The 21,729-nt window shown below is 43.9% G+C and overlaps 1 protein-coding gene and 1 pseudogene across 3 annotated transcripts in view; one reads left to right on the forward strand and one right to left on the reverse strand.

Annotated features, from left to right (window-relative positions):
* Window positions 1-6,330: 6,330 nt before the first annotated feature.
* On the forward strand, window positions 6,331-17,501 carry LOC124002304 (annotated as a pseudogene).
* A 314-nt stretch (window positions 17,502-17,815) lies between these two features.
* LOC124001222 (beta/gamma crystallin domain-containing protein 1-like) overlaps window positions 17,816-21,729 on the reverse strand; it is a 63,196-nt gene continuing 59,282 nt past the window's right edge. For all 3 annotated transcript variants that reach the window (XR_006832753.1, XM_046307851.1, XM_046307852.1), the window contains one exon: window positions 17,816-21,710. Coding sequence is in view for 2 of the 3 variants with exons in the window: in XM_046307851.1 (XP_046163807.1) it covers window positions 21,622-21,710 (89 nt within the window). In the remaining variant the exon portion in view is untranslated. The remainder of the gene's footprint in view (window positions 21,711-21,729) is intronic.

Below are 21,729 nucleotides of genomic sequence, written 5' to 3' on the forward strand. Positions count from 1 at the left end.
TTTCACCTGCATGACAGAAGGAACCGACCAGTAATGGACCCAGCGACTTCAGACGCTCGTTACACTGCCGTCGAGATCCAAGGAGCCATGCTCGGCAGACACGAGCAGGAATTGTCTGCTGCTCGCCATGCCGTGGAGAACCTGGCCGCTCAGGTTTCCGACCTCTCTGGACAGTTCCAGAGTCTACGTCTCGTGCCACCTGTTACTTCCTGGCCTGCCGAGCCTCCAGAACCTAGGGTTAATAACCCACCTTGCTACTCCGGGCAGCCCACTGAGTGCCGCTCCTTTCTCACGCAGTGTGAGATTGTGTTCTCTCTCCAACCCAACACATACTCTAGAGAGCTCGGGTTGCTTACGTCATTTCACTCCTTACTGGCCGGGCTCGAGAATGGGGCACAGCTATCTGGGAGGCAAGGGCTGATTGCTCTAACAAGTTCCAGAACTTTAAAGAGGAGATGATTCGGGTTTTTGACCGTTCAGTTTTTGGTGGGGAGGCTTCTAGGGCCCTGGCTTCCTTATGCCAAGGTGAACGGTCCATAACGGATTATTCTATTGAGTTTCGCACTCTTGCTGCCTCTAGTGAGTGGAACGAGCCGGCGCTGCTCGCTCGTTTTCTGGAGGGACTCCACGCAGTGGTTAAGGATGAGATTCTCTCCCGGGAGGTTCCTTCAGATGTGGACTCTTTGATTGCTCTCGCCATCCGCATAGAACGACGGGTAGATCTTCGTCACCGGGCTCGTGGAAGAGAGCTCGCATCAACGGTGTTTCCCTGCTCCGCATCGCAACCATCTCCCTCCTCTGGCTTTGAGACTGAGCCCATGCAGCTGGGAGGGATTCGCATCTCGACTAAGGAGAGGGAACGGAGGATCACCAACCGCCTGTGCCTCTATTGCGGAGTTGCTGGACATTTTGTTAATTCATGTCCAGTAAAAGCCAGAGCTCATCTGTAAGCGGAGGGCTACAGGTGAGCGCAACTACTCAAGTCTCTCCATCAAAATCCTGTACTACTTTGTCGGTCCATCTACGCTGGACCGGTTCGGGTGCTACATGTAGTGCCTTGATAGACTCTGGGGCTGAGGGTTGTTTCATGGACGAAGCATGGGTTCGAAACATGACATTCCTTTCAGAGAGTTAGAGAAGCCTACGCCCATGTTCGCCTTAGATGGTAGTCATCTTCCCAGTATCAGATTTGAGACACTACCTTTAACCCTCACAGTATCTGGTAACCACAGTGAGACTATTTCTTTTTTGATTTTCCGTTCACCGTTTACACCTGTTGTTTTGGGTCATCCCTGGCTAGTATGTCATAATCCTTCTATTAATTGGTCTAGTAATTCTATCCTATCCTGGAACGTTTCTTGTCATGTGAAGTGTTTAATGTCTGCCATCCCTCCCGTTTCTTCTGTCCCTACTTCTCAGGAGGAACCTGGCGATTTGACAGGAGTGCCGGAGGAATATCATGATCTGCGCACGGTCTTCAGTCGGCTCCCGAACGTAAGGCTCTCGAGGATTATTTGTCTGTGTCTCTTGACGCCGGTACCATAGTGCCTTCTTCCTCTCCGGCCGGGGCGGGGTTCTTTTTTGTTAAGAAGAAGGACGGTACTCTGCGCCCTGCGTGGATTATCGAGGGCTGAATGACATAACGGTTAAGAATCGTTATCCGCTTCCCCTTATGTCATCAGCCTTCGAGATTCTGCAGGGAGCCAGGTGCTTTACTAAGTTGGACCTTCGTAACGCTTACCATCTCGTGCGCATCAGAGAGGGGGACGAGTGGAAAACGGCGTTTAACACTCCGTTAGGGCATTTTGAGTACCGGGTTCTGCCGTTCGGTCTCGCCAATGCGCCAGCTGTTTTTCAGGCATTAGTTAATGATGTTCTGAGAGACATGCTGAACATCTTTGTTTTTGTCTATCTTGACGATATCCTGATTTTTTCTCCGTCACTCGAGATTCATGTTCAGCACGTTCGACGTGTTCTACAGCGCCTTTTAGAGAATTGTCTCTACGTAAAGGCTGAGAAGTGCTCTTTTCATGTCTCCTCCGTTACTTTTCTCGGTTCCGTTATTTCCGCTGAAGGCATTCAGATGGATTCCGCTAAGGTCCAAGCTGTCAGTGATTGGCCCGTTCAAGGTCACGTGTCGAGTTGCAGCGCTTTTTAGGTTTCGCTAATTTCTATCGGCGTTTCATTCGTAATTTCGGTCAAGTTGCTGCCCCTCTCACAGCTCTTACTTCTGTCAAGACGTGTTTTAAGTGGTCCGGTTCCGCCCAGGGAGCTTTTGATCTTCTAAAAGAACGTTTTACGTCCGCTCCTATCCTCGTTACTCCTGACGTCACTAGACAATTCATTGTCGAGGTTGACGCTTCAGAGGTAGGCGTGGGAGCCATTCTATCCCAGCGCTTCCAGTCTGACGATAAGGTTCATCCTTGCGCTTATTTTTCTCATCGCCTGTCGCCATCTGAGCGCAACTATGATGTGGGTAACCGTGAACTGCTCGCCATCCGCTTAGCCCTAGGCGAATGGCGACAGTGGTTGGAGGGGGCGACCGTTCCTTTTGTCGTTTGGACAGACCATAAGAACCTTGAGTACATCCGTTCTGCCAAACGACTTAATGCCCGTCAAGCTCGTTGGGCGTTGTTTTTCGCTCGTTTCGAGTTTGTGATTTCTTACCGTCCGGGTAGCAAGAACACCAAGCCTGATGCCTTATCCCGTCTGTTTAGTTCTTCTGTGGCTTCTACTGATCCCGAGGGATTCTTCCTTATGGGCGTGTTGTCGGGTTAACAGTCTGGGGAATTGAAAGACAGGTTAAGCAAGCACTCACGCACACTGCGTCGCCGCGCGCTTGTCGTAGTAACCTCCTTTTCGTTCCTGTTTCCACTCGTCTGGCTGTTCTTCAGTGGGCTCACTCTGCCAAGTTAGCTGGTCATCCCGGTGTTCGAGGCACTCTTGCGTCTATTCGCCAGCGCTTTTGGTGGCCGACTCAGGAGCGTGACACGCGCCGTTTCGTGGCTGCTTGTTCGGACTGCGCGCAGACTAAGTCGGGTAACTCTCCTCCTGCCGGTCGTCTCAGACCGCTCCCCATTCCTTCTCGACCATGGTCTCACATCGCCTTAGACTTCATTACCGGTCTGCCTTTGTCTGCGGGAAGACTGTGATTCTTACGGTTGTCGATAGGTTCTCTAAGGCGGCACATTTCATTCCCCTCGCTAAACTTCCTTCCGCTAAGGAGACGGCACAAATCATTATTGAGAATGTATTCAGAATTCATGGCCTCCCGTTAGACGCCGTTTCAGACAGAGGCCCGCAATTCACGTCACAGTTTTGGAGGGAGTTCTGTCGTTTGATTGGTGCGTCCGTCAGTCTCTCTTCCGGGTTTCATCCCCAGTCTAACGGTCAAGCAGAGAGGGCCAATCAGACGATTGGTCGCATACTACGCAGCCTTTCTTTCAGAAACCCTGCGTCTTGGGCAGAACAGCTCCCCTGGGCAGAATACGCTCACAATTCGCTTCCTTCGTCTGCTACCGGGTTATCTCCGTTTCAGAGTAGTCTGGGTTACCAGCCTCCTCTGTTCTCATCCCAGCTTGCCGAGTCCAGCGTTCCCTCCGCTCAAGCGTTTGTCCAACGTTGTGAGCGCACCTGGAGGAGGGTGAGGTCTGCACTTTGCCGTTACAGGGCACAGACGGTGAGAGCCGCCAATAAACGCAGGATTAAGAGTCCAAGGTATTGTTGCGGCCAGAGAGTGTGGCTTTCCACTCGCAACCTTCCTCTTACGACAGCTTCTCGTAAGTTGACTCCGCGGTTCATTGGTCCGTTCCGTGTCTCCCAGGTCGTCAATCCTGTCGCTGTGCGACTGCTTCTTCCGCGACATCTTCGTCGCGTCCATCCTGTCTTCCATGTCTCCTGTGTTAAGCCCTTTCTTCGCACCCCCGTTCGTCTTCCCTCCCCCTCCCGTCCTTGTCGAGAGCGCACCTATTTACAAGGTACATAAGATCATGGACATGCGTTCTCGGGGACGGGGTCACCAATACTTAGTGGATTGGGAGGGTTACGGTCCTGAGGAGAGGAGTTGGGTTCCGTCTCGGGACGTGCTGGACCGTTCACTCATCGATGATTTCCTCCGTTGCCGCCAGGATTCCTCCTCGAGTGCGCCAGGAGGCGCTCGGTGAGTGGGGGGGTACTGTCATGTTTGTCATTTATTATCATGTCTTGTCCCTGTGCTCCCCATTCTATTCGTTTCCCTCTGCTGGTCTTATTAGGTTCTTTCCCTCTTTCTATCCCTCTCTCTCCCCCTCCCTCTCTCACTCTCTCGCTCTCTCTCCTGCTCCCTGCTGTTCCTATTCCCCTAATCATCATTTAGTCTTCCCACACCTGTTCCCGATCCTTTCCCCTGATTAGAGTCCCTATTTCTTCCTTTGTGTTCCGTTCCTGTCCTGTCGGTTCCTTGTTTAGAATTCACCGTGCTGTGATTGTGTATCGCCCTGTCCTGTCGTGTTTTTGCCTTCATCAGATGCTGCGTGTGAGCAGGTGTCTCTGTCAGCTACGGCCTGCGCCTACCCGAAGCGACCTGCAGTCTGTGGCCGCTTCTCCTGTTATTCCCCTCTACAGACTAGAGGATTTCTGTTATTCCCTGTTTGGACATTTCCTGTTAAGGATTCAGGATTTGTCGTTTTCTGTTTGGACTTGAATAAACTCTGTTTCTGTTAAGTCGCTTTTGGGTCCTCTTTCACCTGCATGACACTACTTCTCTGATAGAGTTCAGTGTGTCAAATCGGAGGGTCTGCTGTCCGGACCTCTGGCAATCTCTATGGGGGTGCCACAGGGTTCAATTCTTGGACCGAATCTCTTCTCTGTATACATCAATGAGGTCGCTCTTGCTGCTGGCGAGTCTCTGATCCACCTCTACGCAGACGACACCATTCTGTATACTTCCGGCCCTTCTTTGGACACTGTGTTAACAACCCTCCAGGCAAGCTTCAATGCCACACAACTCTCCTTCCGTGGCCTCCAATTGCTCTTAAATACAAGTAAAACTAAATGCATGCTCTTCAACCGATCGCTACCTGCACCTACCCGCCTGTCCAACATCACTACTCTGTACGGCTCTGACAACTACAAATACTTAGGTGTCTGGTTAGACTGTAAACTCTCCTTCCAGACCCATATCAAACATCTCCAATCCAAAGTTAAATCTAGAATTGGCTTCCTATTTCGCAACAAAGCATCCTTCACTCATGCTGCCAAAACATACAATTGTAAAACCATCCTACCAATCCTCGACTTTGGCGATGTCATTTACAAAATAGCATCCAGTACCCTACTCAACAAATTGGATGCAGTCTATCACAGTGCAATCCGTTTTGTCACCAAAGCCCCATATACTACCCACCATTGCGACCTGTACGCTCTCGTTGGCTGGCCCTCGCTTCATACTCGTCGCCAAACCCACTGGCTCCATGTCATCTACAAGACCCTGCTAGGTAAAGTCCCCCCTTATCTCAGCTCGCTGGTCACCATAGCATCTCCCACCTGTAGTACACGCTCCAGCAGGTATATCTCTCCAGTCACCCCCAAAACCAATTATTTCTTTGGCCGCCTCTCCTTCCAGTTCTCTGCTGCCAATGACTGGAACGAACTACAAAAATCTCTGAAACTGGAAACACTTATCTCCCTCACTAGCTTTAAGCACCAACTGTCAGAGCAGCTCACAGATTACTGCACCTGTACATAGCCCACCTATAATTTAGCCCAAACAACTACTTCTTTCCCAACTGTATTTAATTAATTTATTTATTTTGCTCCTTTGCACCCCATTATTTTTATTTCTACTTTGCACATTCTTCCATTGCAAAACTACCATTCCAGTGTTTTACTTGCTATATTGTATTTACTTTGCCACCATGGCCTTTTTTGCCTTTACCTCCCTTCTCACCTCATTTGCTCACATTGTATATAGACTTGTTTATACTGTATTATTGACTTTATGTTTGTTTTACTCCATGTGTAACTCTGAGTCGTTGTATCTGTCGAACTGCTTTGCTTTATCTTGGCCAGGTCGTAATTGTAAATGAGAACTTGTTCTCAACTTGCCTACCTGGTTAAATAAAGCCCCCGGGCTTTGACAGAGCTTAGACTGTAATGGGATTATACAAGACTGAAGAACAAGTGTATTGACATATTATAGCTAGTTGATGAACATAATCATGCATTTTTGAGACAGTTGTCATGCGGTCAGGGGTCTTGTCTCCTAATCAGGAGAGCACCATGTGTGAAAACATTCCTGCAGGAGGTCAGAAGAAACTGTTCAACACCACCTCCAACAGCCGTATGACAATCATGCCGGCTTGGGAGATCAATAGATAAGGCAGCAATGATGTCTTTTGGTTCACTAAAAACGCTGTGTTATGGACTAAGGAAGTCCATGCTGCAGGTCTTAACCACATTGACGTCAGCATGAGAGGTTGTTGTGATATTCTAGCTTGATAGATTCCTTCTTCTTCTTCTATGAAGTTTAACGGCTGTTGACATCCAATAAATGTTGCATTAACGCCACCAACTAGACTTGAGTACAGTTCCATTTTACTTTGCTTTATAAAAGGTAAATTAATCAACAAATAATTTACCTTCTAACCCTACATTCATTAAAACCCCACCACCTTACTCCACTATTTAAATCTATCTAGTCCTACCTCAGGCCAACAGCCTGAAAGGAGGGGACACCACCACTCAACACAACCTGTAACACAACCTGACGTCAAATCTCTTACACCCAAATACTTTTCTGCAGCTGCCACCACAACCTCTATTTTCTGCAATTTGCATTCCATCCCTGCAGTACAGTTGATAGCCATTGTTATGAACACTAAAAAGCCAATTTTACTGAAGCATATATCATTTATTGGCCTATCTCTCTGTACTGATACATATCTACTACTCACACGAATACTCTCAGGATCCTTCCCCCTTGACCCGTCTTCCTCAACTTTCCTCACTGCCTCAGTATGCGACACCCTTCCCTCTACTCTAACCCTGGTAACCTCAACCTGCCTCTCTCACACTGGACATTTCTGATCCCCAGCCCCATGGGCACCCTTACAATTAACACGTACCGCTTATTTCCCCAATGCTACACATTCCTTTGTCTCGTGCCCTTCTGCACACTTCTCACACCTAGGAACCTCCCTCCTACACACTGCTGCCACACGCCCATAAGATTGACACCTGTAACAACGTAATGTATTCAGCGCATAAGCTCATACGGGATAACTGAAATAACCTAACAACACATTGTCGGCCAGAGACTCAACATCAAAACTCAAAAGAACAGACAATGACTCTTCTGCTTCACCACTCACCCGATTACTTCCCTTGAAGTGACCTTATTTTTATAGGCTAACTCTTCATTTCAAGCCAGTGGTTTTCCTATGACCTTCTCAGAGTTCTTAAAGAAGATAGACTATCAGATCTTTTATAGATAGCTTATATGAAGACAGTTGTGAGGCATCTTCACAATAGCCTTTTTGTGCACCCACCACAGTCTCGTGAAAAGGAAACTGCCCTCATTCAGAGCTGACTGAGCATCTGTTGTTTTGCTATTCACATTTGGTCTGTGTATGAGAGAGAGATCTGAGTGGGCAAAATAGATCACCCCTGGAGACGAGGAGAGCTCTTCTGACACAAAGGGAAAGTTGACTGCTATGGCACATGGTTTGGGTGTTAAATTCAAACTGTGAATGTTAGGCTAAACCTCACACTTAGGCCTAGATGTGTTCTTTGAAGAGGTGGGGGCCTGCTGTTTCTTATGGTTACCTCTCAGTCTAATCAGTGATGATCTTGTGGCCTCTGTTCGTATCTGAATTCACTTGTCTCAACGTCTACTTGAACTGATTGTGTTTTGCCTTATTTCTGTGTTGTTTCTGCCCTCTCAGGTGGGTATGGGGCTGCCAACAAGGCTATGAAGAGAGACCTCCTAAACATCAACCAATTCGGCAGTGAGTTTCCCCTGATCCTGGGCCGTGACGTGTCCGGAGTCATCATTGAGTGTTTTCTGGATGTGGCACCAGACTACTTCAAATAGGTGGATGAGGTAACACACACACAAACAAATTGGCCCCAGGATGCAGTACAATAGGGTGGTACTCTCCGTGGGAAGGGTTGGGGTTGTGTGTGTTTGTTTGTTTGTTTGTTTGTTTGTTTGTTTTTGTGTTACCGCTTTGTTTACTTAATCCAAGTGCAGCTGAAATGTGAAGCACCTCATTGCGTCATTGTTAATGTCAGTGGTTTTCCAATTATGTTTCTCATAGCTTTCAGAGAACATAGACTATCAGATCTTTTACACAATAGCCTATAAGAAGTCAGATGCGAGACATGTTCACAATAGCATGTTCACAATAGCATGTTCACAATAGCATGTTCACAATAGCATGTTCACAATAGCATGTTCACAATAGCCTGCATTCCCCTTTCACCTAGTGAAAAGGATATTCAGCAACCCTTGGAGGACAGTGATAAAAGAGCTTCTTTATGGTTAAAAAGTAAAACCAACGCGTTTTCTACCTTGGCCTTCGGGAATTACAGATGGTGATGAGCATTTTATAAATGTTTGTATAATGTTACATCATCACACCACCTTTGGGCCAACTGGTCAACTCGTCGTCAGTGTGTCAGTGAAACACGATCTCATCATATGGATGTGAAGATATACACAAACAGAGAATTCAAAATGTCACAGTCTTGGTATCTGTGCCATCCATGCAGGGTGTTACCAGTGCTTGGTTGGTTAAGCCAGTGTTTTTTTTCCTTCTCATGTGTGGGCGGCCATTCCCCCTTGGAAACATGGAAGCCTGGCTGAGATTGTGGTGTTGAGTGCAAATGTGGTACTGTTTTGTTTATGATCCCTTTATGTTTTTGTGTTGTAGTTTGTTTTCCAAACCATTGTTTGCTTGTGGGTATTTCTACAATATACATGAACATATGTGTAGTTGAATATTACTACTGCCAGGGATGCTTTCTTTAGCATGTTCAAGAGAGAATGCATTTGGATACATTAGTATAGGCAATATTAGGTGTCTCCTGTGGGCTAAATGCTATTGCTAGGCTGGAAAGGAATTGTGGGATGGTGTCAGATTTGAGAATAAAAGCGACCGGCAGAGTTAGACTCCATGGTGCTGCTCAGTGAGGCATGGTCCTTAATGACAGGCTCATTAAATAGGCTTTCTGTGTGATGAGGAGCCAAATGAGGAGCAAGCAGGACTGCAGACAGACTAGCCAGCTCTGAGTTGGCATCGTTACGCAGGGATTTTAATGGATGATGATGACTCAACATTTTCAGATAGTGACATGTTTGGTCGGAGGTTTGTGAGGCTTCCCCCTTATCCTACCTCACCTTTTGGAGGATGAACCTATATCTTTGACCTACTCTTGAGTCCTGAGTGTGACTGGGTCCGGTGTCCAAAAAGCCCAAATTTCTGAGTCGCACGGAGGCGGCCGCTCCTTACGTGTCTGTCAGAGCCTGGTCTGCCCTGGTCAACACAGGAGGTCTTAACAAGGACAACTGTGCCAAGAAACAGCAAACACACACACGCACATGCACATCTCCTGCCAATTTGAGGTCAACTTGTCTCTTTCCCCCTCTAACCCCTGCTGGTGTCCCTATTCATCCCATATAATCCTCATGTCTTTGATCTTGTTGATTATTCCACTTGGTTATTTCATAAAAAGCCTGTCTGTATGAAACCAGTGGTTTATGAGCATGGGGAGGGAATTGTACTAGATACCTAGAGAGGTTAATGGGATTCTGAGAGATTCTGGCGTTTAAGCCCTTGTTCTACTTACCCAAAGCAATACTACTATACAGTTGTGGCCAAAAGTTTTGAGAATTACACAAATATACATTTTCACAAAGTTTTCTGCTTCATCTGATAACTCTTCATAACATTCTGGAGTATATGCAAATTGCCACCATACAAACAGAGGCAGCAGACGTTGTGAAAATTAATAATTGTGTCATTCTCAAAACTTTTGGCCACTTGTAGACTTCCAGTCATTGCGTTAATGCTAGTTAGCGTTGGCTCGCAAAACGACTCGGTAAGTAGAACACAGAATCTCGCAGCATCCCTTAAAAACCTCCATGGTGGCATTTATCTGAATAGGATGAGGATTGTTCCCCTTGGGCCAGTTAACTGTAATCAAGGATTGGGCACCTCTCTCTCACTGCCACAGTAAACTCTCATTAGTGTGTGGGAAAATAAGTCTCTCCAGTTAATAAAATAAACTCTCCATCTCTCCCTCTCTTTCTCTCTCCTCCACCATCCTAGTTTTGATCTGGTTCTGGATAATGTGGGCGCGGACACAGAGAGCTGGGCTCTGGGCCTTCTGAATCCGTGGTGTGGCACCAAGCACGTAACCCTGGTAATGCCCTTCCTCCGGAACACCGACCTGCTGGACATCGCTGACAGAACGCTCCATACCGGGGTCTCCGTGTTATCCAAAGCACTCAAGGCAACCATGGCAGCATTTCTGTATTTAATATAATGCATCCTTTATTTACACAGATTGCCTACAGAACCATATACAACGCCTACCATGATCATGTACAGCAAAGCACTTACTAGACTTTTGAAATGTCCCCTTATAAGGCAACACCCAATCTCACTCCCCTCGCTTGTCATCCCGCCCTCACATAGTAACACCGACATCCTGTCGGCATTTGTGGTGCACAGACTGCAAAATGTGCAGTGCATTTGAGGTTTTGTGCATCTCCTTGTCATAGTCCCACCCACCACGTCACCACATGATCCATAAGATGTACTGATAGCTGTATGTTTAAGTGGGTCTCATCACGGAGAACCAGAGCAGTGCTGATTACATTTATCACTGCTCAAATACTGTAGCAGGAATAGGTAGGACTTGAACACAACATTTGTTCCTCAACTGCAGTGTATGATATTCCATTTTCTAGCTCTGAGTCTCTACTTTTATCCAATGTAAAGTAAAACATTTCACATTTTACTACATAGGATGGAATCCAGGTCGTAAGTCACAAATGGTACTCCAGTGCCATAAGATAATCACTTTATCAGTAATGTAGTAATTTCTAGTAACGGAAATGGAAATACAAACTTAAGACGAGGGGGATGTGTGTGTGAAGACATGGTTTGTCTTGGGGGAGCCCCATAGAAACATGCTCTGTCCCTGTCCCCCGCTATAGGTGGAATGGCACGGTGGATCTGAACCAAGGGGTTTGTCCCGTAGCAGTGTTGACAGTAGAAAGAGACAGACCTTGGTTAGAATATAGAAGAGGTGGGGGGAGTAAAGTGTAAACACACCGTATCTATTTCAGTCCCATACTGTCGATCACTTTTTGAACACCCACTTGTCTCCCCCTATTTCTCCCCTCTATCCCTCAACCTGTCTCTCTCCACTCACTCATATGATCTCTCATTTTCAAGACAAAGTGCAACCAGACCTGTAAACCATGTGTCTTTTGCGGCATCTCCTCTCCCTAGCTTCTCCTTACCAGTAATGGAGCCCCCTCGGCCCTCTGTGCTGGGCCAACACTGCGATAAATAATCAAAGGTTCTGGATTTTCACCACTCAATGGCCTACATCCTGCTCTTGGTAAAAACATTCCCCCCAGGCTTTAGATAAACATAGCTGGCTCCATCGGTGTGGGAGCGTCGAGCTGATCTGTCAACTAGCCCAGTATTAGTGGGCCTTGGGTAGTTTGGATAGAGAGAAGGCCTCTGTACCCAGAGAGAGAGCATGTTACAACAGGGTACAGTTAACTTATCAACCCCAACCCCTGGCCTAGCATATCCATGGAAACATCCCTCAGTCAGGACTGACAGAGGCAGACTTTACAGATTTGGTTAATCTTTACATTTTTACCTTTAGTTTGGTGATTGGACACTTTGGAGGCATCTTTTGTTTTAATATAAATAACAGTGGTGGAAAAAGTACCCAATTTCCTACTTGAGTAAAAGTAAAGATACTGAAAGTCCTCCAGTAAAATACTACTTGAGTAAAAGTCTACAAGTATTTGGTTTTAAATATACTTAAGTATCACAAGTAAATGTAATTGTCACGACTTGGTCATTGTATGTTGTGTTTTCGTTATATATTTGGTCAGGCCAGGGTGTGACATGGGGTTTTGTTGTTGTAGTTTGTTTTGGGGTTTTTGTATTATTGGGATTGTGAATGATTAGGGGTGTGTCTAGTTAGGCTTGGCTGCCTGAGGCGATTCTCAATCAGAGTCAGGTGATTCTCGTTGTCTCGGATTGGGAACCGTATTTAGGTAGCCTGAGTTTCACTTTGTATTTTGTGGGTGATTGTTCCTGTCTCTGTGTAGTGTTCACCAGATAGGCTGTAATAGGTTTCTCGTTCCGTTTGTTGTTTTTGTGTTGAGTTATTTCATGTATCGGTCCGTTTTCATTCATTAAAGATCATGAGTAACAAACTCGCTGCATTTCGGTCCGACTCTCTTCCTTCAACAGACGAACGCCGTTACAGTAATTGCTAAAATATACTTAAGTATCAAAAGTACAAGTACACCCATTTCAAATTCCTTATATTAAACAAACCAGATGGCACCATTTTCTTGTTATTTGAATGTACAGATAGCCAGTGGTCGTAGGATGACCAGGGATGTTCTCTTGATAAGTGTGTGAATTGGACCATTTTCATGTCCTGCTAAGAATTCAAAATGTAACCAATTATTTTGGGTGTCAGGGAAAATGTATGGAGTAAAAAGTACATTATTTTCTTTAGGAACGTAGTAAAGTAAAAGTTGTCAAAAATAGAAATAGTAAAGTAAAGTACAGACACCCCGGTAAAACTACTTAAGTAGTACTTTAAAGTATTTTTACTTAAGTACTTTACACCACTGACTAATACAGCTACGGTATGTTGACCTTGAGTGACAGGTGTCCAAATGAGGTCCAAAGGAACAGAGGCAATCCTATTCACACACTGTGTGCGTCATAGGTATGTATGTATCATTGATCAGCAGTGGAAGCAGGAGATCAAACTGGAAAAGAATGGATGGTGGATGTATTGTGTGGGTACAGACAGGAAATTACCCATCCTATCAGTTCCAACCTTTGCTTCTTCCCAAACTCTTAGTGTTCATAGTGCACACAGTGTACACAGATGTCTGAAAGTTAGAAAATGACATAACAATAACGAGGCTATATACAGGGGGTACAGGTATCTCCCCCAAGGCATTATGTTGAGTAACGTTCACCTGGAACACGCCCTCCAGGGACACGTTCCACAAACCTTAGCAATCAGCCGTCTACTTTTTCCTTTTGGAATGGAGCTGGGAATCTCATCTTGATGCTGGGAAACAAAATAAATAGGGATTGGCTTCCTGAAAGAGGGATGCTTCACTTTGGCGCTTAGACTTAGGAAGTCCTCTTTGGGTTAGAATGTCACCTCATTAAAAAAATGTACGTGTGTGTCTGTGTGTGTGCATACTTGTTTGTGTCTCTGGTGTCTGTGACTGAAGGTAGGAGGTACAGCCACGGAGACCATTGTGTCTGTGACAGAAAGTAGGAGGTACAGCCACGGAGACCATTGTGTCTGTGACAGAAGGTAGGAGGTACAGCCACAGAGGCCATTGTGTCTGTGACAGAAGGTAGGAGGGACAGCCACGGAGGCCATTGTGTCTGTGACAGAAGGTAGGAGGTACAGCCACGGAGACCATTGTGTCTGTGACAGAAGGTAGGAGGTACAGCCACGGAGGCCATTGTGTCTGCGACAGAAGGTAGGAGGGACAGCCACAGAGGCCATTGTGTCTGTGACAGAGGGTAGGAGGTACAGCCACGGAGACCATTGTGTCTGTGACAGAAGGTAGGAGGTACAGCCACAGAGGCCATTGTGTCTGTGACAGAAGGTAGGAGGTACAGCCACGGAGACCATTGTGTCTGTGACAGAAGGTAGGAGGTACAGCCACGGAGGCCATTGTGTCTGTGACAGAAGGTAGGAGGTACAGCCACGGAGGCCATTGTGTCTGTGACAGAAGGTAGGAGGTACAGCCACGGAGACCATTGTGTCTGTGACAGAAGGTAGGAGGTACAGCCACGGAGGCCATTGTGTCTGTGTGGGTCTTGACTTGTGTGTGCCAACACTGGCTCACAATAGTATAGTGAGTGATCAACTGCAAAAATAAAACCATTGCATTTGTAATGAGATTAATTATTAAACATGTGTACCACATGCAACGAAGGAAAATGTAATCAGATATTCAGACTGAGGTGGCCATCTACATACAAATGCTTCTATATATTATTTCAGTTTATAACTCACTCCTAGTTAGGAGTGAGTTATAAACTGGTAATAAACTCTGATTATGGACAGTTTGAACGAGATATGGTGTACAGTACATCTTAGACACAGATCTTTACTTATGCATCTGTACTTTAGTCTGTGTAAGGGCGGATAACAACACCAACATAAATGTCTTTATTTTATTTGAGTGTAACAAAACACTAGTCTGGCACGTATACTGCATGTGGTTTCCTGTTTAACCTTGTTCCTATGTCTTTTTCGCCTTGTGCACTATCGCTGGGGGAAGTTTGCACCCAATGGACCCACACTTGATGACATCAGCGAGATGGTGGTTAACATGCATCTCTGTTGAACCACCAGCTGTAATCCCTTTTATAACAGCAACCAAGCTGAATAACAAAAGCTTAAAGCTTCCTGACTGAATGGTTAGTGGTACAATATTAAACTATACAACCATCTAAGAAATGATGAATACTTCATTAATAGCAATGGCTAACAGAGCCACAAGCATGAAGATCATCAGACAGTGACGGTTCAAGGTTCTGTTCGACTCGACTTGGAACCTAACTTTTTAATCTGAATCGAACAAAGATACATTTTTAGTGCTTCTCTCCTGTCTAATTTGTTGTGTATTTTATAGACTTGTTTTAGTACTGGTGAATCATGATTCAGGATTTGACGTAAATAGGGAAGTAAATTAAATCAGCTAAATTTGACCCGTTTCTCAATCCCTATGGGTGTTCTGGCTCGGAAAAGGCTTGCTTACTACTTATCCTACTTCACAATCTCTTAAACCTAACTTGTTCGCTTTTTGGCTTTGATTTTACTGTTACTTTAAAGCTGAACAAAGACTGTTTTCTCACTGCCATTTTATCCTGCAACATGAAAGCACATCAAGAGTAGAGGTTCAAACAGAGATAGTAGAAGCACACGAGGTGGACAAGTTGGCCATGATAGTATGAATTGCCAAGTTAGGAATCTAGCCAAGACACAGGGATTAACATCCCTACTCTTGGAGAATGTACCATGGGATGCTCAGTGACCAGCGTCAAGACCAGGTTGTCTATCATCTGAAAGAGAAAACCAATAAATGTGATTTGAACAAATATGTAACATTCATAACTGTATAGAAAACTTAACATGGAATAATTGTAGCGGTTTTCTTCCTGGGAAGGATCGGAGGACCAAAATGCAGCGTGGTTATTTATAAACATCTTTAATGAAAGATGAAAACGTGAACACTATACAAAATCAGAAAACGTGGAAAAACTGAAACAGTCCTAACTGATGCAAAACACAGAGACTGGAACAATCACCCACAAGATACCTAAAGAATATGGCTGCCTAAATATGGTTCCCAATCAGAGACAACGATAAACACCTGCCTCTGATAGAGAACCACTCCAGGCAACCATAGACTTACCTAGAACACTAAACTGAACACAACCCCATAGACTACAAAACCCCTAGACAAAACAAGACACATAAATCACCCATGTCACACCCTGGCCTAACCAAAAATAGAGAATAAAAAGGCTCTCTATGGTCAGGGCATGACACGCGCATACAGTGACACACACACGCACGCACACACACGCACACACACACACATAGAGTCGTGCACACACGCACAGAGACACACAGACACACGCACACAGTCACACACTCACACAGACACACACACAGATTTGCACACAGACACACACACACAGACACACACACACAGAGACATACACATCTGGATGGGTTTTTGCCCAAGGATGGATGTGACACACCATCAATGAGCACCCACTGTATTTGTAAAGCTGGAGACATGATATTATTACAGTTCATATGCTTGGCAAAATATGTCATATTGCGGCATACTGCATCTAGGATGGAATGACATTGGTCAATAGGGGCACATTATTTTGGTCAATAGTGGGATTTTTATGACCCTCTTGTCCAAGTGGAGGAAGTTAATCAGTGAGCTTCAGCCATTTCAATTGTCTGAAGCCACACACACACACCTATTCTGCTCTCTCTGTCAGACAGACAGTGAGGCAGGCTAGGTTTGATTTGGTATGATCAGCCAGTGACGGTCAGACCAGATGAAGAACCGCTGTCTAGGGCTGTGCTGACCAGCCAGGCTGCAATGCTAGTGTAATCCTGGTGCTAGGCCCCTAATCCAGTTCCATTATTCAGGCCCTTTGTCTGTGGCCCTGTCGGGGCTCCCGGGTTCGCTCCCCAGCTTGGAAGCAGAACAGATTCCTGTCTGCCTGGGCATTATGGAAGCGTTCCACCATGACATCATGGCTCCATTTTATTCTGATGAAACAGCAACAGCTAGCCTGGTCACCAGAAACTCTGTTGGTTGCAATACCATACTGTTTGTAAGTTTGCAAATGCAAATGTATATGTTGAGTGGAAGGACATAGGCCTTCCTATGGTTAGAGAAATACTAAGCAGTATACTGTATCAATTATGTAATTTTCTCTTTAGTGATCTCTTTCCTTTCCATGTTTTCTACTCTTTCATATACCCAATACCCGATACCACGTACGATGAGAGCAGCTGTGTACAGGTCAGGTGAGGCTGAACAGGGTGTTGTTGTGTATGGCGTTGGTGTGCATCATAGGTTGTTGTCTGATAAGGATGTCAGAGCATCCTCACCAGTTCAATACAGTTTATTCAATCCACACCGACGTACACATCAGGTCATTCTGTGTAGAAGAGGAACTAGATACCCATAGACTGGTCTAATCATCACCACAGCCATCCTCTCCATCTGATCTATTTCTATGATCTATTATTCATTTATTATTTGGAAGATGGCCGGTATTCATTCAACGGCGTGTTGCAGGGCTGCACACTGCACTACCGCCAATTTTGCATTTACAAGGCAATTTCCCCGACATTTTCACCCTGCGGATGTCAGCTCAAGCATAAATTATCTTTAAATGTCAAGTGCAATGCACTTATTGAGAACAAGCCTTTTATTGAATTCCGACCGTTGCCCCGTCACACAGCTCTAAAGTCAGTTTAAAAAAGATATGTTTTACTCCTTGTGACCTCTCTTCCTGTTCCTGGAGGAGGAGTTTACCATCTCCCAGGTGCCTCAGGCCATGCTGAATGTGGAGAAGGATCACGCTCAGGGAAAGACGTCAAAATCAGCAGCGGAGAGGACTCATCCGACAAACCACTGGATGACTCCACTGGATGACTCCACTGCCGCCTAGCGTTTCCTAAAAACGCAGGGGAACAACACCTACCACTGTCACTCCAAAAAATTATATGGTTTTCCTTAAGCCTACACCGTGAGGCATTTCTGAGTGACAAACGGACTTGTGGGCATAGAGCGTAGCCTGATATGGAAATGCTGGGTGTGGTTCAGTCAGAGAATTTGTGTGACTGCCTTTAGGATTGTCTGTGCTAAGCTTGTGAGTGTGTGTCTGTTTGAGTAGAGCTGTTGTAGTGGAAGTTGACGATAATTCAAGTCCTTGACTTTGGAAGTGTTATTGAGATGCCTCAACAAACAACATAACACAAATCATGAAAAGGAAAAAAACATTTATTTTTTTGTAGATCGTAACAGCATTTTGATGACATTACATTTAAGACAAAGTGGTTAGCATGATATTGTAGCACAGTGTTGAAACGGATCTTTAATCATTTGACATATGAAATACATGCACCTGTTGCAGCTAATGTTCTGTGAATAATGTGTGAAGTAAAGTATAAATCCAGACAAGAAAATTACTTATAAAACATGAAAAAACATATCAGTAACACTTTACTTGATGGTCATAACCATGTCATAATATATCATAACTGACAAAACTTGTCATAACCTGTCATAATATGGTCATAACACAGTCATGGCCCATATAGTGCCACCTATTCTGACATATTGCATTATTTTTTTGTCTGGTTATGACACTTAGTGTCAAAACCCAAATGTATTCAAATGTGTTTTTTCCCTGCCAAGAAATGTCCTTTTGTTTGAAAGTTTGTTTCTTAAGTCCTTTGTTGTTGTTATGAATACTTTACATACATTTTTTTTCATTATATTTGAAATAACTTTTCATAAAGCATTATGACCATCCTATGTCACTTTACTTGGACTAAGAAAATACACTTTATGAAACAGTCCAAATGCATTATGACCATCCTATGTCACTTTACTTGGACTAAGAAAATACACTTTATGAAACAGTCCAAATGCATTATGACCATCCTATGTCACTTTACTTGTACTCTGAAAATGCACTTTATGAAACAGTCCAAATGCATTATGACCATCCTATGTCACTTTACTTGGACTAAGAAAATACACTTTATGAAACAGTCCAAATGCATTATGACCATCCTATGTCACTTTACTTGGACTAAGAAAATACACTTTATGAAACAGTCCAAATGCATTATGACCATCCTATGTCACTTTACTTGTACTCTGAAAATGCACTTTATGAAACAGTCCAAATGCATTATGACCATCCTATGTCACTTTACTTGTACTCTGAAAATGCACTTTATGAAACAGTCCAAATGCATTACACCATCCTATGTCACTTTACTTGGACTAAGAAAATACACTTTATGAAACAGTCCAAATGCATTATGACCATCCTATGTCACTTTACTTGTACTCTGAAAATGCACTTTATGAAACAGTCCAAATGCATTATGACCATCCTATGTCACTTTACTTGGACTAAGAACATACACTTTATGAAACAGTCCAAATGCATTATGACCATCCTATGTCACTTTACTTGGACTAAGAAAATACACTTTATGACACTGTTAAGAAGCATTATTACCATCATAATCATCTAAGCCATATAGTCCTATCACGCACATGCCCTTATCTCAGTCATCAGTCACAAAGAGGGTGTCTTGTCCTGCTCCTAAAATCTGCTCCTGCATTTATCCCAGTCATCAGAAACAGAGCATTGGGGTAGGCGCATGTCTGACATCAATGTGTGTGCAATTACAATGATAATTGTATATGGTCAATTTAAAAATGAATAACAAACATACTGTTGACAAGAAGGCTATGGTGTAATGGAATGTTTTGCCTTGTGTGGTCATTCTTGGGTTATTTGACACTCTTATATACATGTCATAATCTTCCATAAAATACCTACCATGGTAGGTTTTATGTGTTTTGACACTCTTATGTAGGTGTCATAACCAGCCATAAAATACCTACCATGGTAGGTTTTATGTGTTTTGACACTCTTATGTAGGTGTCATAACCAGCCATAAAATACCTACCATGGTAGGTTTTATGTGTTTTGACACTCTTATGTAGGTGTCATAACCAGCCATAAAATACCTACCATGGTAGGTTTTATGTGTTTTGACACTCTTATGTAGGTGTCATAATCTTCCATAAAATACCTACCATGGTAGGTTTTATGTGTTTTGACACTCTTATGTAGGTGTCATAACCAGCCATAAAATACCTACCATGGTAGGTTTTATGTGTTTTGACACTCTTATGTAGGTGTCATAACCAGCCATAAAATACCTACCATGGTAGGTTTTATGTGTTTTGACACTCTTATGTAGGTGTCATAACCAGCCATAAAATACCTACCATGGTAGGTTTTATGTGTTTTGACACTCTTATGTAGGTGTCATAATCTTCCATAAAATACCTACCATGGTAGGTTTTATGTGTTTTGACACTCTTATGTAGGTGTCATAATCTTCCATAAAATACCTACCATGGTAGGTTTTATGTGTTTTGACACTCTTATGTAGGTGTCATAACCAGCCATAAAATACCTACCATGGTAGGTTTTATGTGTTTTGACACTCTTATGTAGGTGTCATAACCAGCCATAAAATACCTACCATGGTAGGTTTTATGTGTTTTGACACTCTTATGTAGGTGTCATAACCAGCCATAAAATACCTAACATGGTAGGTTTTATGTGTTTTGACACTCTTATGTAGGTGTCATAATCTTCCATAAAATACCTACCATGGTAGGTTTTATGTGTTTTGACACTCTTATGTAGGTGTCATAATCTTCCATAAAATACCTACCATGGTAGGTTTTATGTGTTTTGACACTCTTATGTAGGTGTCATAACCAGCCATAAAATACCTACCATGGTAGGTTTTATGTGTTTTGACACTCTTATGTAGGTGTCATAACCAGCCATAAAATACCTACCATGGTAGGTTTTATGTGTTTTGACACTCTTATGTAGGTGTCATAACCAGCCATAAAATACCTACCATGGTAGGTTTTATGTGTTTTGACACTCTTATGTAGGTGTCATAACCAGCAATAAAATAACTACCATGGTATGTTTTATGGGGTCATAATGTGTCATGACGCTGGGTGTCAAGTGTTACCAACATATCTACTCAAAACGTACCTTTGGAGATTTCAAGGAGTGTTCATCTATGACATTAAGAATGTGTGACTTCATAGACTAACCCTTGTGTGAAAACATATACATTTCAGTGATTGACTGGTGAAGCACACTTAACTCATTGTAAATGCTATGAATATAGTAGAGACACACACATATTCCACTACCGTTTTTCTTTGGTATGGTCAATGAAATAATTAATTGTGGAATTTGTAAAGCATCATTCAAGTCCTGACCGTATATTGTAGTGCTCCTTAAATGTACTTTTAAGTTATTTATCAGATGCTCTTATCCAGAGCAATTAGTGTTAAGTGCCTTACTCAAGGGCACCTCAACATTTTTCACCTAGTCGGCTTGGGAATTCGAACCAGCGACTTTTTAGTTACAGGCCCAATGTTCTTAACCGCTAGGCTACCTGCCACCCTTGTTCTATAGATAGTACTGTAGCCACATGTTGTTTGTTTTCTTTCTCGTTGCAGTGACATGAAAATGTGTAGTTTACTAGTTTATAGTTGTGTTTTACAAAGACAACCTAGTATGGATGCGCACAAGCTCAACACATGTTTCAGAATATAATATAATAATAATAATATATGCCATTTAGCAGACGCTTCTATCCAAAGCGACTTACAGTCATGTGTGCAAACATTCTACGTATGGGTGGTCCCGGGGATCGAACCCACTACCCTGGCGTTACAAGCGCCATGCTCTCTACCAACTGAGCTACAGAAGGAATATCTTGAGGCCCACTGCAGACTAGAATCACAGAGTGCTAAGGCCCTTGTAGGAACTGCATAAAGAAACAAGAGTATGGGTCCCACGGTGGAACTGCATCACAGAGCTTTGAGTCCCATGGCCTTCTAATGCAAGAAAGCTCTTAAACCCTTGGCTTAGCTGCACCAGAGAGTTCTGAAGCCCAGGGCAGAGCTGCTGTAGAAGGGCCAGGTCTATTGACACTATATTACAGGATCTCCAAAGACCATCTTTGGTTGTGTTTTCTCTCATCAAATGTGTTGAGAATCACTTGAGTTTTGTCATAACTTTGTCCACCTGTGAGTAGAAGATATTA

This window comes from Oncorhynchus gorbuscha, linkage group LG17 (assembly GCF_021184085.1).
Source record: "Oncorhynchus gorbuscha isolate QuinsamMale2020 ecotype Even-year linkage group LG17, OgorEven_v1.0, whole genome shotgun sequence".
In the NCBI taxonomy this organism is placed as follows: domain Eukaryota; kingdom Metazoa; phylum Chordata; class Actinopteri; order Salmoniformes; family Salmonidae; genus Oncorhynchus; species Oncorhynchus gorbuscha.